At 40.9% G+C, this 17,732-nt stretch overlaps 2 protein-coding genes across 2 annotated transcripts in view; one reads left to right on the top strand and one right to left on the bottom strand.

Annotated features, from left to right (window-relative positions):
- LOC126248298 (RNA-binding protein 12-like) overlaps positions 1 to 17,732 on the top strand; it is a 97,184-nt gene that overhangs the window by 65,285 nt on the left and 14,167 nt on the right. The gene's annotated exons all lie outside the window — the stretch shown is intronic.
- LOC126248297 (zinc finger protein 135-like) overlaps positions 1,129 to 17,732 on the bottom strand; it is a 192,334-nt gene continuing 175,730 nt past the window's right edge. The window contains exon 6 of the mRNA XM_049949163.1: positions 1,129 to 3,909. Within this exon, the coding sequence (XP_049805120.1) occupies positions 3,849 to 3,909 (61 nt within the window). The 3' untranslated portion in view covers positions 1,129 to 3,848. The remainder of the gene's footprint in view (positions 3,910 to 17,732) is intronic.

Raw genomic sequence — 17,732 nt, 5'->3', positions numbered from 1 at the left:
TCTCCAATACTAAGTTGGTGATCCTTTGATGTCTCAGAATGTGTACTATCAACTGATGCCCTCTCCTAGTCAGGTTGTGCCACAAGTTTCTTTTCTCCCCAATTCTTTTCAGTACCTCCTCATTAGTTATGTGATCTACCCATCTAATCTTAGCATTCTTCTGTGTCACCACATTTCAAAAGCTTCTATTCTCTTCTTGTCTAAACTGTGCATTGTCAGTTTTCACTTCCATACATGGCTACACTCTGTACAAATACTTGCAGAAAAGACTTCCTAACACTTAAATCTGTATTCAATGTTAACAAATTTCTCTTCTTCAGAAATACTTTTCTTGCCATTGCCAGTCTACCTTTTATATCTTTTCTGCTTCGGCCACCACCTGTTATTTTACTGCCCAAATAGCAAAACTCATCTACTACTTTATGTGTCTCGTTTCGTAATCTAATTCCCTCTGGTTCACCTAAGTTAATTTGACTACATTCCATTCTCCATGTTTCGCTTTCACTGGTGTTCATCTTATATCCACATATCAAGACACTGTCCATTCTGTTTAGCTGCTCTTCCAGCTCCTTTGCTATCTCTGACAGAATTATAATGTCGTCAGCAAACCTCAAAGTTTTTATTTCTTCTCCCTGTTCTTAATCTCCTTCTTCAAATTTTTCTTTGGTTTCCTTTAATGCTTGCTCACTCTAAAAGTTGACATTAAAAAATGTAAATCTTGAAAGTAATGCAAAAATACGTTAATGTGAACACATGTGAAAAAGACTGTTTTATATGGCATCAGATATGAAAAAGCCGTTTTTAATGTTTATTTCCTGTTTCTTCACTTTGAGGATCATTAATATGACATTTCTGTTGACATACAATAGGATTTCCTCAGTCATTCTGAGATTTTTCCCTATTTCAGATTTTTTATTTTCAGTTTCATCCAAATATTACGATAACGTGAATAAATTATTTTTGGGAATATTTTCTAGCTTTATTTCATAACTCACTAAATTTAATCGTATGAGGATGTAATTTCAGATCATTGAATTAAACAGGTGGCCTCTATATTCATGTTAATAACATAAAAAGATGTACTTTGCAAAGAAATATTATTATTGTTTAGGTAACAAAATGTTCTACTTTAAAAATATTAACTAGATAACTTTCAATCTTTAGACATACAATAAGTTTTGCGCACTTCTTTTCAAATTCAGTTCTTGGGACACAACACCTTTTCAAACTCACTGAATCAGTTGTGTCAAAAAACTGGCAATCTGGGAAACTTGACCCTCCTGGAAAAATTTCACACACACACACACACACACACACACACACACACACACACACACACACACACACATTTTTTCCACCATGTGCAAACTCTAGGGATTGATCGATGAGAGTATATGGAACAAATATGGTTTAATCAACTTACGTACGGAGATGCATGGTTTACATGCTAGGGATCATTTAATCAATCATACATTGTTACAGAGACTTTGGTCCAATATGCTCTGTACCATGTTGTCACAGTTACAGTATGTGCTGAAAATGGTTTCATTGTGCCTCAAAGTATGATGCATGCTCCGTAGCATGTTCTGTCTCACATATTAACATCGGCCTGGCTGCACCTTAACAGTGTCAAAGGTAGCATGAATATGTTGCTCCAGTGTCTCCACATCTGGAATGAGTCCTCCATACATGATACTTTTGGGATGACCCCATAACCAGAAACTGCACAGGTTAAGCTTCAGTGAATGAGCATGCCGTACCACTGGATCCCCTCGTCCGATCCATCGACCAGGGAAGATGCAATTGAGATGCTTCTGGACATTAACAGCAAAATGGACTGTAGCACCATCATTTAGCAGCCACATAATTCTTTGAATAATCAATGGCACTTCTTCCAGTAGGGGAGACAAAGTCACCCGCAAGAAATGCTGATAGTTCTGGCCTGTTAGGCCCGTGCAAGGAAGACTGGTCCCAAAATACAGTCGCCATTTATCACAGTCCACGCATTTTAACTGCAATGATGCTGATAGCTGATAATTTGCTTCACCACAGCATGGGGGTTTTGCATACTATCCCACAGATGACTGTTATAAAAGTTGATGATACCACTCCGCGTAAAGGTGGCCTCATTTGTGAATAGGATTGATGACACAAATCCTGAAACCATGGTTGACTGGCGAAGAAACCAGTGACAAAACTGCTCCCAATCTGAAAAAAATCTGTCTCTAGTAAGCCCTGCACGCTCTGTAAGTGATAAGGGTAGTAACAATTGCCGTGGAGAATGTCCCACGATTGTCTCTGGCTTACGGCTTACCCTGTACTGCTGAGTCAACTGCATGGTACTGATGCAGCAGTCACCTTCCACAGTGTCAATCATATTTTCCTCCAACTCTGATGTGCAAACATTTCAGGTACGTCCTTCATGATTTCCTGCTTTCTGAAATGACCCTGTCTCAGGCAAATGGTGAAACACTGTTGCAAATGTTGAATGCTGTGGTTGTCGGTGGGGATAGGTCTCCTGATACAACTTTGCTGCTGCTGCCCGTTGCTATTTGTCTTTCCATAAGCAAACACCATGTCAGCAAGCTCTTGATTCGAATATGGAACCATTGTGTACAACACTGTATCACAACCACTACAAGGTAAGTCAACAAGAGAAGTAATCGCACACAACATTACCAATTACTATGGCAGGAGAGGGCATTAGGACATGATGTATGAGGAACAGTACCACCCTCTAGGAGGAAACCATGCATACTGTAACTGTGGCTGCATGGTACAACATATATTAAACCATAGTCTTTGTAATTAAGTAAGAGTAAATAAATGTCTCTAGCATGGAAACCACCATGCATTTCCAGACATGAGTCTTTTGCCAGTGGGGAACCAGAGCCTGCATGCCACACTTGTAAAAAATCGGAACCAGCTGAGGCTAACCGCTTCCTTACACCTTTGACAACAGCACCTGAGTCTTGAAAATGTTCGGCACGTAGTCCATCTTTCAAAGGCCCAAAGAGACGGAAGTCTGAAGGTGCAAAATCAGGTCTGTACGGTGGATGTAATAAGACAGTCCAACTGAATTTTGAATGGTCGCAAAACTGGTGTGGGACCTGGCATTGTCTTGTTGCAGGTGAAAGTTGATCCTCTTCTCTGGCCTTACCCTGGAAATTCAGGCTTTCAGCTTAGTCAGTGTCATCTTTTAGCATGCTGAATTAACAGTTTCTCCAGGCTCCAGGACATCCAAAAGAACAGCACCCTGACTATCCCTGAAGATTGTGCACTTCACTCCACCTGTAGATGGTCATGTCTTGAATTTCTCCTTTGACAGATAATTCGCATGTCACCATTCCATCGACTGTCATTTGGATTCTGGCTCATAGTGGTGACACCATGTCTCATCTCTGATGATGATCCTATTCAGAAAATTGTCACCTTCATCTTCTTATTGGTCCAGCAGGTCCTGAAAAATTTCCATTCAACGAGTTTTTTGTTCTTCTGTAAGCATCCGTGGGACTCATCTCTCACAGACTGTGCAATAACCAAGATGTTCCAACATTGTTTCCATGGCATTACAGCCGACATTCAGTTCTGCACACAATTCTCTGGTTGTAATCTGCTGATCAGCACGGATGAGTTGATCAAGATGCTGTGAGGGATGATAGCTGTGCAGGGTCAACCGGGCCATGGCTTATCATCCAAATGCATTTCACCACCTTGGAAATGCCATACCCATCACTTCACATTGCTGACCTCTATTCTATCATCTCCATATGCCTTTAGCAAGTGTTCATGGATCTCAGCCAGTGCAATTTTTTCAGCAGTGAGGAATTCACTCACACATCACCATTTTACATGTGCGTCCATATCATTCCTCTGCTGGTGCCAACTACTGCAGAGCAATGGAACCACCTGCAAATGAAAGAGGAAAGTTCAAGCATTTGCACTACACCAACAACATCTGGTGCGGGCATCCAAAGCCACCACAAAAATATAGGAGGCAGAGAGAGAGAGAGAGAGAGAGAGAGAGAGAGAGAGAGAGGGAGAGGGAGAGAGAGAGAGAGAGACAGAGAGTGAGTGTGTGTGTGTGTGTGTGTGTGTGTGTGTGTGTGTGTGTGTGGACGTGTGGGCGTGCGTGATCATGCCCACACACACGCACGCACGTGCCCGCGCGCACACACACACGCACACACACACACACACACACACACACACACACACACTATTATGATTATAATATTAAACATATTGTATTACTATCATACTATTAAACATTCAGAAATTTTTCTTTCAGTAGAATAAGCTATCAAGCTAAAATGATTTCAGTTAGCATTAGAAGTTAATCTTATTATTTATTACATTCTTCATATCACTGGGTAAGAAGTCCATTTTTATTGCTGAATACGTCACTCATTTCTGTTCCACACTAAGACTGAGTTATAGCATAACTCATTTCCCATTGAATGTTACTGTTGCTTTCTAACTGTGATTGACTGCTTAAAAAAAAAAAAAGAAAAGCTTCATAAGGTAGGAAATGTAATATGAGGCTGTAGTCAATATGCACAACTGTTTAAATAGCTGTGTACTAGAGGTTCTAGTAAGGACACTACAATTATTCTTGTTGTTCTTGTGATCCTTAGTCCAAGGAGTGGTCTGATCAAGTCTTCACATCAGTCTATCCTGTGTAAGCTTCTTCATCTCTGAATAACTACTGCATCATACTTCCATTTGAATCTGTTTATTGCACTTATGCCTTAGTCTTCCTCTATAATTATTGCACCCACATCTTCCTCCATCATCAAACTGATGATTCTCTGATGCCTCAGGATGTGTTCTATCAACCAATCCCTTCTTTTATTCATGTTGTGCATTAAATTTCTTTTCTACTCCACTCAATTCAGTACCACTTCATTAGTTGTTCAAATCTAACCATCCAATCTTCAGCATCCTCTGTAGCACCACATTAAAAAATATTCTGTTATCTTATTTTCTGAACTGTCTACTGTCTATATTTCGCTTCGATACAAACCCACACTTGAGACAATTATCTTCAACAAGAGTTCTCGGCACATAAATTTATATTCAATGTTAGCAAATTTGTCTTTACCAGAAACCTTTCTTTATTGACAATCTATTTTTATAGCTTTTCTGCTTTGGCCATCATCAGTTATTTTGCTGTCTGATTAGCAGACTTCATCTACTACATATAGTGTCTCTCTTCTTAGTATAATACCCTCAGCATCACCTGATGTAGTTTCAAAACATTCCATTACTCTTGTTTTACTTATGTTAATGTTCACCTTATAATCTCTTTTCAAGAAATTATCCATTCCATTCAACTGCATCTGATAGAATTAGAATGTCATTGGCAAAACTTGAAAGTCTGTACATTGTCTGACAAAAAAGTGAAGCACCCATAAGAGGAGGAGGAAACAAAATGAAACTTTATGGGTGGAGAGGGTATGTGATGTTATTGTAATGATTACAAAATTGAGTCAAATTTACAAACAACTTGACAGTATGAGCCCACTCGTCAGTATGACATTGCATGCCTTCTGATCTGGATGTATGCCCTGTTTGGGAAATTTCGTCCTAAAATTTTAGGGAACAATTGGACATTTCACAAAATCTTAAAAGTCATTACATATTCACTTGATTTTCAGTTAAATTAGAGGGCAAATCTGTCAGTAAAATAGCTGCTGCTCTCTTGTCTGAATGTGGAAAATAGTCTACTAAAATGTGGTGCACTGTGATCCATACACTACAAGCACCACATATTGGAGGGTTATTCTGCTGGAGTAAGAAACCATGTGTCATAGTGCTATGTGCTGTGGGAAGATGAGTTAGAGAAGGACCTCATCCCATCTGCGTGGCTGGGAGCAGGTACGCCATGGCCAAACTGTTGCCTTTACTAGCTGTAGCTTATTGTTCTGTCTCTTCCAGCCCCTCTTCTTACCATCTATGTATGGCTCTTTCTCTCAACAGTGAGGGATAGCATGTAGGGGGATGACAAACTGAACTTCCTGATTATTGCGGCATGCTTCCTTGGCTGCTATATCCATCATTTTGTTTCCCTAATACCTATGTGACCTGGTACCCAGCAAACAGACACCTCCTCCACAGCCTTTGCAAGTGGAGAAGGGTGCTCTGGATATTCTGGACTTATTTATTTGCTGGGTACAAGTGTTGTACTGAGTTAAGAGTACTTAAGGAGTTAGAACAGATGGGGAATTTAGCAGGCGCAACACATCTCATCTGCTCCATTCCCCACAGCACTGCATGTAATTCAGCATCAAACAGTGAATTATTGAAGCAATTGGATCTTCAGGACATGATCAGGGAAACAAAGAGCAACTAACAGAGCCCCCTATTTAGGCCAATCTGTGAATACAGCTATATAATTGTGGTGCTCATTTGAAATGTCATAAAATATTGTATTAAAAACAGATGCAGGAGTGAACCTCCTCCCATACCACACTATATCTAAACTTAGTTTGGACCTCAGCAGCAATCAGGGTGGCAGTCAGTTCCAAATCTGCATTTGGGGTTTGTGCTTGCCCCATACCAAGTGGCTCCAGCACCTGCTTCACATGGATTCCAAATGGCCTTGTTGCTCATGGATGATTGGAGAAAAGGTGTTCCGTATGTGGATGAGAAACAGTATGGAATACTGATGAACTGGGGCAAGGATCTTGTATGCTTGATGCACCTTCAGAAGTTGCCATTGGATGGTGAGTGATGGTTCCCCAGCCTCACCGTAGAAACTTGGTATGGGGCTGGTCCTGTAAGCACTCATAGCCAGCTTGATCCCCTTACACACACACACACACACACACACACACACACACACACACACACACACACTAATCTGCAGAAAATGCAAATCCTGTTTTTGCAGCCCACTACTCCAACTTCTTCACTGTAAGTTGTAACTGATGAGTTGCTGTTGCAGTATTTGAAGAGGAACAGGAAACTGCAAAGTCACCCACAAATGAGGAGCACTGAACAAAACTCCTTGTCATAGATGTACTGTTTATGGCTGTGGCAAAGATGGTAATACATAAAACACTTCCTTGAGGGAATATCATTGTACTGCTCAAAACTGACAGCATGTCACTTAACTTGGTGCCTAAAAAATCATTTTGATAAGAAGGATTACATGAAATATGCAGTGGTGGACACAGAAGCCCCACTGGTGGAGCTGTCATAGAATATTGTGCTTCCACATAGTGTCATACATCATATTGATGTCAGAAATTATCCCTATACAGTACTTTTACATAGGAAAGCCTGCTGGATAGCTGCTCCCAACAGGTTCAGGTTGCCAACAGTGGATCAACATCTCTTGAATCCACACTTAGAGACGGTATGCATCTGCCTGGTCTCTAATATCCAGGCCAGATGACATTTTTGACCATTCATTCCAAGGTCTTTCCTACACAATTCATTAAGGTAATGCTCCAGTAACTATTGGAATACATTCGGTCGTTTCATTATTTGAGGATAGGTATCAAAACTGCCTGCCTCCGTAAGTTGAGAAAATGTTTTTTCTGCCACACTGAATTAAAACATTCCTTTGATTCTATTTGCAAGTTTTTCAGCGTGCTGTATTGGATTTGGTCATGACTGGGTACAGAAACATGAGCTGCAGGCAGTGCTGAATACAGCTCCCAAATAGAGAAATGGCAGTTGCTTGACAGAATACTTGGATCTGAAGTCCAATTCACCCCTCTCCATGGTCAGACAGTAGTGGTGGAACACAGGATCCTGGCTGGCAGTGGCACTAGTCATTGCAAACTGCTCTGCCATTGTCTCGGCAATGTCTCCAAGGATTGTTTGGAGATACCCCTGTTTTAGTGCTGCTGCTATAGGTAATTGACTGTATTTACCTGATGGCTTCCCGTGGTTTCAGAGAACAAGTGGAGCAGTTGACGAAGTCCAGGGACATATCCCATGACTTTTTCTTGGCCTCCTTGATTGGTCAAACTTCGGCTCCTGCTGCTCAAAAGGCTGTGAGGTTTTCTGTTGTTGAGCGGCACTAAAAACCATCAAAGAGCCACATGCCTGACCCGGATTACTGACTAGCATGCATCAGTCCACCAAGGTGCAAGATGCCTTCTAAGATGACCAAAAGACTTTGGGGTGGATAAGTCAGTTGCATGGGGTGTTACTTGTGTGATACTGTCCACCCATTCCTGGATGCTGCCTCAGTGTTTGAACACAGGCCAGCTGTGTGAACAGTATCTAGTTAGCTCTGCTGATCATCAGTTTTGGTCGCTTCCAGCACTATGTGATCAAAAGTATCCAGACACCCCCAAAAACATATGTTTTTCATATTAGGTGCATTTTGCTACCACCTGCTGCCAGGTACTCCATATCAGTGACCTCAGTAGTCATTAGACATCATGAGAGAGCAGAATGGGGCGCTCCGCGGAACTCACAGACTTCGAACGTGGTCAGGTATTTGGGTGTCACTTGTGTCATACATCTGTAGGCGAGATTTCCACATTCCTAAACATCCCTAGGTCTATTGTTTTCAATGTAGTAGTGAAGTGGAAATGTGAAGGGACACATACAGCACAAAAGCATACAGGCTGACCTCGTCTGTTGATTGACAGATACCACCGACAGTTGAAGAGGCGTAATGTGTAATAGGCAGACATCTATCCAGACCATCAAACAGGAATTCCAAACTGCATCAGAATCCACTGCAAGTACTATGACAGTTAGGCAGGAGGTTTGAAACCTTGGATTTGATGGTTGAGTAGCTGCTAATAAGCCACACATCATGCCGGTAAATGCCTCACTTTGTGTAAGGAGCATAAACATTGGATGATCGAACAGTGGAAAAACTTTGTGTGGAGTGATGGATTATGGTACACAATTTGGCGATCTGATGGAAGGGTGTGGGTATGGCAAATGCTCAGTGAATATCATCTGCCAGTGTGTGTAGTGCCGACAGTAAAATTCAGAGGCGGTGTTGTTATGGTGTGGTTGTGTTTTTCATGAAGGGGGCTTGCACCCCTTGTTATTTTGCATGGCACTATCACAGCACAAGCCTACATTGAAGTTTTAAGCACCTTCTTGCTTCCCACTGATGAAGAGGAATTCGGGGATGGTGATTGCATCTTTCAACACGATCGAGCACCTGTCCATAATGCATGGGCTGTGGCGGAGTGGTTACATGACAATAACATCCCTGTAATGCACTGGCCTGCACAGAGTCCTGACCTGAATCCTATAGAACATGTTTGGAATGTTTTGGAATGCCGATTTCATGCCAGGCCACACCGACCAACATCAATACCTCTCCTCAGTGCAGCACTCCGTGAAGAATGGGCTGCCATTTCCCAAAAATGCTTCCAGCACCTGATTGAATGTATGTCTGCAAGAATGGAAGCTGTCATCAAAGCTAAGGGTGGGCCAACACCATATTGAATTCCAGTATTACTGGTAGAGGGCACCATGAACTTGTAAGTCATTTTCAGCCAGGTGTCCGGAACTTTTGATCACATAGTGTATCAAGGAATACTACATCTGTGAGATGAATCCAGAGTGGGAAGTGGTCACTGGAATGAAGATAATCAGTAACTTCCCACTGAGCTTTATGTGTGTGGGCTGGAGAAGAGAAAGAGAGGTCTGTGGCTGAAAGTGAACCAGTAGCAACATTGAAATGTGTAGGACTGGATGTGTTGAGTTTGCACAACTTCTAAGACACCATGAGGAATCAATCCCTGGGGCAAGCAGAGTTTGAATTCCACAATACATTGTGAGCATTGAAGTCTCCCAATGGGAGAAATGGTCAGGGGAGTTGGTCTACATGATTTTTGGTGGCCTCAAAATCTATTGTTTTTTTGTGTTGTTAAAAACATAGCATAAAACAGTCCCTTAACTTCAAGTGCAACTATTCATAAATAAGTAACCAGGGTAGAGCACAGGAGTGGCATGTGTCATTGACAAACACGGCTACCCTCCCTTGACCCTTTGCCCAGTCAGATCGTCCTTGTGGTGGAAGATATAGCCATGTAGCACAGGCACAGGGGCATAAGTAAGTTTAAAATGTGTTTCTTATGAATACAAGCTCAGGGGATACTCCAGCACTAGTAGTCTGAGTTTCTTAAATTTCTCTACATGTGTCCTGAACCCATTGATGTTCCACTGTAGTATGGGAGTCATTTTATCAGTGAATCGCTTGTGTTGGGATCCAATAACAGTTGGAGACTTAATCTGGGGACTAGATGGTTGCAGGCAGACTTCATATTTCATTGTCTCCAAAGCTGAATCATTAGAACTGTCAGATGGAATGAGATCTACATGGTCTGAAAGTTTATGGCCTGTCTTCTTCTGTGATTAGCACTTCCCATTTGGTTTGTTTGCCAGAAGAGCATTCATAGAAATGCTTGTGGCACTAGTAGTGCCACTGCTGGCCCATTTACTGGAGCCTGCCAGTTGAGGTACCAGAAGCTCTAAAATGTTGGCAACTGTGGCCTTTTCTAATGCTCTGGGGGGAGCTGTGGTCTTCATTATAACAGCATCTTTACAACTGCACTGACAAATGCAGGTAATAGTGTTCACACTAACAACCTACAGTTGTGGGGAGGCATCACCTTTCTGAGTGAGCTTTTTAAGAGTGGAAGGAAATGAAGTAGTGAAAATAAGAAGATAAACACTGCAGTCTCTACTCTAGACAGGGTGATCCCTAGAACAATTTACACACTTCAGAGGAAGTGAACAAATCTCTCCATTGTGGACTACTTTACCACATTTGCCACATTTAAAAAAAAATATTTATTACCGATGAACCCAAGAACTCCCACTTTCAGAGACATAGTAAAGTTACACAAACCATAGATTTGTTTAGGACTGATTATTGACACCATTAATTCCCTGTATTATTTGTTGGCCAAGGAACTGCAAAGTTTCTTCAGTAAACATTATAATTTTCATGCAGATTATACAATTAAGAAAAAGTCAATTTAATTACACACCTTAATCAGGTAAATATAACCAACAATACAAATCTAGCAAGTCTGGATGTCATAAGTATGAATAAAACATTCTCGGTTCTCAAGCCATGTCAATTCGAATAAAATCCTCAAGGTTTTGATGACCATCTCCACCATCGTCGTCAGGAATTCACTGATTGCCAGGGCTGCTATGGTTTCTCACTTATATAGGCATGATGACATCATCAGCAGCCAATCAGATAGACCCAATGTGGTACATGCATGTCAGTCGACCTGGGCAGCTAGCGGAGCTATTGCCCGTGGCAGCACTGATGACGTCAGGTGGCACCAGGGGTAGGCACCACATTTGAAAATGCTGCTCCCGCGTCGCGCATCTGTATTTGGCTCCTCAAAATGCTCCATGAAGAAATTTGCGACTGCTGGAGACAGTGGTGATCCCATGGCTGTGCTGTCCGTCATCTCACAATATTCATTGCAGTACAAAAAGCACGTTGTCGTTAGGACATGACAGAACAACTTAATGATTCCAGATGGAAAATGTTGTGCTAAAAGATCCAGCATATCTTGTATTGGCACCCACATAAAAAGTGACACAATGTCCAGACTAACCATTAGGTTGTTTGGGCCTGTCTTCATTCTCTGGAGTGTCTCAACAAATTTCTACAAGTTGACAATGTGGTGTTCACAATGTCCCAATTTTGGTGCTAATAATCCTGCCAGATGTTTAGCAAGTCTGTAGGTGGGTGAACTGATAGCACTAACAATGTTCCTCAGAGGAACACTTTCCTTGTGCATCTTTGGTAATCCATAAAGCCTGGGAGGTCTGGCAGCACGAGGCATCAATTTCTTCACCACTTCATCTGGTAAACCAGAATCCTTTAATAACTTCCCTGTATTTCTCACAATCACCTGTGTGGGATCATGACTAAGCTTGCGATACGTGGCGTCTTCTAATAAATGTAGCATCTTCAGGTGGTAGGCTGCAAAGTTCAGAACAACGATGGCATTCCCTTTTTCAGCTGACAAGACAACCAAGTCTTCATTCTCACATAATAACCATAAGTAACGTCATTCCTCCTGCCTAATATTAGATTTTGGTGGCTTAGCTTTCACTAGGATATGGCTGGTAGTTAGCCTGACATCCTCAGCTGCATTGTGCAAAAGATTCCTAATGCACTGCTCTATTTCACTAATTATATCCAATATGGGCAGACATCATGGAGCTCGAGAAAAGTTGAGGCCTTTACTCAGTGCTGATATAGAGCCATCATCCAGTTCTTTGTTGGAAAGATTTCACAACTTGCTACATTGCTTTGACATTGCCTTGGATAAACTTGCATGTTGTTGCGCTGCCGTGGCTACATCCACCAACTCCCAATCTAATGGTGACAATGTTGATGACAAAGACAGATGACACTCAAATAGGTTCCTGGCATTATGATCAAGCTCGTACCTTGTCTGTTGTATCCACTGTCTCACTATGGCGAGACTGGTCCTCTTCAAAATTCTGTCCACTGCAGCAGTTTGAAATGTGGTGCTTGACTACTGCAAAGAGAGACATTACCTCCTTGTCCCGGCAGTATTGTAAAAATGCCAAAGAACTCAGTAGATATTATCTCTTTTTCTGCAGTTTTTCTAACAGTCTCACACTACGCATTATGTCCTCACCCATGCCTATATAAGCGAGAAACCATAGCAGCCCCGGCAGTCAGTGAACTCCTGATGACGATGGTGGAGATGGTCACCGAAAGCTTGAGAATTTTATTCGAACTGACGTGGCTTGAGAACCAAGAACGTTTTATTCAAGTATGCCATCGTGAAACACTCCGAGGAGTCATAAGTATGTACACAAGTATCTCCATTAAAGAATCCAACTTACAGCAGCACTTCACTTAGATTCACAAACAATTAATGAATTCCTCATCTTGATCAGTCATTCTGGATCATAATTACTTTGTCTGTAAAAACATCATATACAGACAAACTGATCAGTTAGCCATGGAATCTCCCAATGCCAGCATAATAGCTAATATTTACGTTAATCACACTGAACACCTTTTCCTCTCAACCTATCCCCAACGCCTTCAAAGAACAGTCTGTTACAGAAAAAACATCAATGACATTTTAGTTTTTTATAATGGGATCAATGCTCAGTTGCAACTTTATCAATGTGTTTTTCAGTTAAATACACCAAAAAATCGAGTGTATATTAGAACATCACTCTGGCTTCACTCTCCCATTCCTGGAACTGGAAATAACTTCAGAAACTAGTAAAGTTTCTTTTAATGTATTCAGGAAATAAACAATGATTAGTTATATTATTCATTGCTGTTCAAATCAACCAAAGCAGCATGAAATGGCTCCATGCAGTGCTTCATCAAGCTATTTGAATCCCATTCTCACAACAAAAATTACCAGCGTGAAGTGAATATAATGAAATTCATAGCTCATGTTAATGGTTATCAGCCAAACGTTGTTGGTGTGCTCAATCAGCAGATGTGATTGAAAGCCTCACCTAACAACAATTACTAGATTATCCTCTCACTCATGAAGAAAGACAGCTTTGAAAAAAGCTGTTGTAGGTTCCTGTATGCACATATTATATCAGATAAGATTGGTAAATGGCTTATGAAAGCAGGGATTCTACCTGCCTTCTGTGTCTCCACTAAAGTTGGATACCAATTGAAACATCATGAAACTAGAGAAAACAACTGCTACACCGGATTGACTGTAGTGATTGCCCATCAGTCTCTATAGGCCAAACCAACTGATCCTTTAATATACATTTCAGAGAACACCAAGACCTGATCACTTGAAAAATAATAGTCATTCTATCTCAGATATAAACAGATTGCAGTATTTTACAACTGAAGTGGTGATTTCCATGTCTATGCGCAAGTGACTTCTGTCTTACATGCTAAAGTAGTGTACCAAAACACTTGCATTTATAACAGTGCGTTGGGTAGAGGATATAAAGCCTCATGTTTCAGCAAATGAAACCTGCCTTGATATGCTCTGGAAGTGGTGTATTACTTAATGTATGAATAAAGGTATGTGATTTTACTAGTTTCCCTCTACCCATTTCATATTTTGCATGTTATTGACACCGTATTGAGCCCAGTGATATTTCAGTGTCTCTTTGGAAATATCTATAATATCCCTGCACAACACAACACAACACAACACAACACCTTTGTTGCAGTTCAAAGTGTTGTATAGCTTTGTTTTCATGGTATATTCCCTGATGTATTTAACTGCCTGTAGATACTATCAGTGACAGATATGGGAATCTTGCTGGCCATGGAAGTACCTCAACATCATTCAGACAGTTCATAGAAACACATGCAATATGTGGACGAGCATTGTCCTGCTGAAAATTGGCTATTGTCAAATTAGAGGTAATATATAAGGACACAGGATGCCTGTGATGTACTGTTGTGTCTCAGAGGTCCGCCTGTCACTACCAGCCATGAGCTGGACTCATACCTGAAGGCTCCCCACACGATGACGCCAGAAGTAACACTGCTATGCCTGTCCAAAACACCAAAATAATGGAACCTCTCCCCAAATCGCCACCATACTTACTGAAGATGGTCATCCACGATGGTGTGAAACTGCAATTCATTGCTGAACACAAGACAGCATCATTCATCAGCTGTCCTCACTTCCTGGTCACGGCACCAATTGAAACGCAGCTGTTTGTGTTGTGGTGTCATTGGCAGCTTACACATGGAATGATAGTTCCCTAGTCCATCTGCTGTTAGTCTCTGACCAATGGTGTGGGATGATACAGAATGCTGCAGGGAATCCATTACTTGCTATGTGGCAGGCATAGATGTGAAGCAGTTATGATGTGCTCGGTGTACAATATACTTGCCCTCACTTCTCACATGCAGTCCAACATAGGACCACAGTCACATCTTAATGCCACACATATCTGAATATTGCTTAATTTGAACAGCTGGTCAAATGGAGACACATAATGAGGCAACTTTCAATCTCTGTCTAGTGCTGATAATGCTGTCGTACATGAGTATGCAGTATCTCTGTGTCGTTCACAGTGATCACTCAATATCTGATGCTGCTCATGCCCCTTACATACGCTACCATGCCTAGTAACAACACTAAACACAGACAATACTAAGGCACTCTAGAAGTTTTTCTAACTGTTACAGAGAATTGCAGCTATGATCATGGTTCTGAAGTATGTGAGCCAGTACAAAATGTGCCAAATAATTTTCCTCTAGAAAGAAGAGTGTTGGAAAATGGTAACTAGCAGTCACAACATCCATTATAGCAGAAGAGTTACAAGTAGAATAACAACTCACATATCCATCAGTGGTGTATGTGTACAAAGTTACATTGACATCCAACCATGTCTCATGGGTGTTTCACTTTTTTTGTCAGATAATGTGTATATCCAGAATAAGAGTGCACCCTGTATTAATCACTGTGGCACATCAATAATGATTATTCTATATTCTGAAGATGCTATTTTGTTGTGTATGCTCCCTCCTTTTCGTAACATGACACTCTGCATTCTTTTAGTTAGATAGGATGAAAACCAGTTACAAGCAAGATTTATGATGATTGATTGGTAGTGTTAATGTTCATATCATGTGGCGTACCATTGCAGAATTACAACAACATTGTAGCAGTGTAGATTATTAAAGAAAACAGACAAAATGCTTGAGGTATACATACAAGGTGTGATACAAAAGTAATGGGATTTTTTTTTTTCCTTGAAGAATCTTTGTTTGTTCATCAATATCAACTTTGTCCCCTTCAAAGTAATCCCCCTCAGATATAATACACTTGTACCAGAGCTTTTTCCAAACTTGGAAACACTTCTGGAACTCACTTTTCATTATGGTTTCTAGCTCCTTTAGCAATTCTATTTTTATGTAATCAAAGGTGGCAAAATTACGTCCTTTAATGCGTCTCTTCATTCTCAGGAATAGAAATAAGTCAAAGGCAGCCATGTCCAGTGAATATGGTGGCTGAGGCAACATACAGGTTTTGTTTCTTGCCAAAAAATCATGAACAAGCATTGTGGTGTAAGCAGGAGCATTATCGTGATGCAATTTCCACAAGTGCTTTTGCCACAATTCTGGTCTTTTTATTCGAACTGCTTCACACAGATTGTTGTGACGTAACAAGCTCGCTACGCCACACTGAGAAGGAAGCCGAAAGGCACGCGTACACACACGCCGACTGGCGTCAAGTCTGGAACAGGATACGTTATGACTGCTATAAAGAAAATACGTAGCTTTGGAATATACTTAACTTTTAATCAATCCTTGTGATACATCTCTCTTGACTATACAAATGAGACTCGTAAGATACATGCACTGTGACAATTGGCGCCTTGCTAAGTCATAGCCATTAACTTAGCTGAAGGCTATTCTAACTGTCTCTCGGCAAATGAGAGCAAAGGCTTCATCAGTATAGTCGCTAGCAATGTTGTCGTACAACTGGGGCAAGTTCTCGTACGTCTCTCGAGACCTGCCGTGTGGTGGCGCTTGGTCTGCGATCACACAGTGGCGACACGCGGGTCCGACATGTACTAATGGACCGCGGCCGATTTAAGCTACCACCTAACAAGTGTGGTGTCTGGCAGTGACACCACACAGATGGCACATAACGTCCATGTAGTATTTCTTACTAAATGTACAACCATAAGGCAGGAATTCATGATGCACCATCCCATTGTAACCAAAGAAAACTGTGAGACAAACCATCACAATTGATTGAACTTGAATTTCTTTCAGTCTTAGTTCTTCAGGCAGTTTCCGTTTCTTTAGAAGTTCTGGATCATTGTTGACTTCATTCAGCAATTCCTGACTGACGTCTTCGCAATGTCGTTTCTGGTCAGAATTAAACAATTTCCGAACATACTTTGCTGCTACATGTTTTATGCCCAAAACATCTGAAAAAATTGCTTTGCATGAGCCAAAAGATATACCAACATAATTAGCAACCTCTTTGATGGTGATTCAGTGATTTTTTAGAAAAATTCTCTATACATCTTCCACATTGTTGTCAGTAATTGATGTGCTAGGGCATCCAGTGTGGTCGTTGTCTTCAGCATCTTCTCGACTTTCTTTGAAACATTTATACCACTCATAAACTCTTGTCTTACTCATAGTAGGTTCACCAAAAGCCACAGTCAACATTTTGAATGTGGTGCTGCACTTTATTCCATTTGTAAAACAAAATTTAATGCGGATTCTTTGATCAATCTTTTTCAAAAGTACACATTCATCGAGCACTCAAAAAAATTTATATCTTTTTGACTGTGAACAATAAACTAAATATTCAAAACAACTAATAATGCAAACATACATCAGGAATATGTGCAGCAACAAGATAAAAAAGTTTGAAAAGAAGATGTATAAAGCCTGCAAAATTAAAAAAAAAATACTTTTATTAGTTTACAGAATGCAGACAGAAGCACTAATATTATAAGTTCTTGTAATCTGGATGATTATTTTCTGAGCTGTGATGTTGAATTACATTGTGAAATGTAATGTAGTCAATCATCCAATGTTTTCCAGAATGGCAGCTCAGCTGACCATAAGCAGTACAGGATAACAAAGAAGTTGCTCAAAAATGAACATACATTTCTTTATCAAATACTAGCTGAATACACTGTGTTGCTCAGGTATCTGTTTGCTCCAGTCTTCTTCTCCTCTCTCTGCCCACTTCCTCCTCCCCACCCTCTCTGACCATTTCCTCCTTCCCCTGTGATTGTCTGTCTCCTCCTCC

The sequence above is a fragment of the Schistocerca nitens genome, chromosome 3 (assembly GCF_023898315.1).
Source record: "Schistocerca nitens isolate TAMUIC-IGC-003100 chromosome 3, iqSchNite1.1, whole genome shotgun sequence".
NCBI lineage: Eukaryota > Metazoa > Arthropoda > Insecta > Orthoptera > Acrididae > Schistocerca > Schistocerca nitens.
This window is presented reverse-complemented; position numbering and strand designations above follow the sequence as displayed.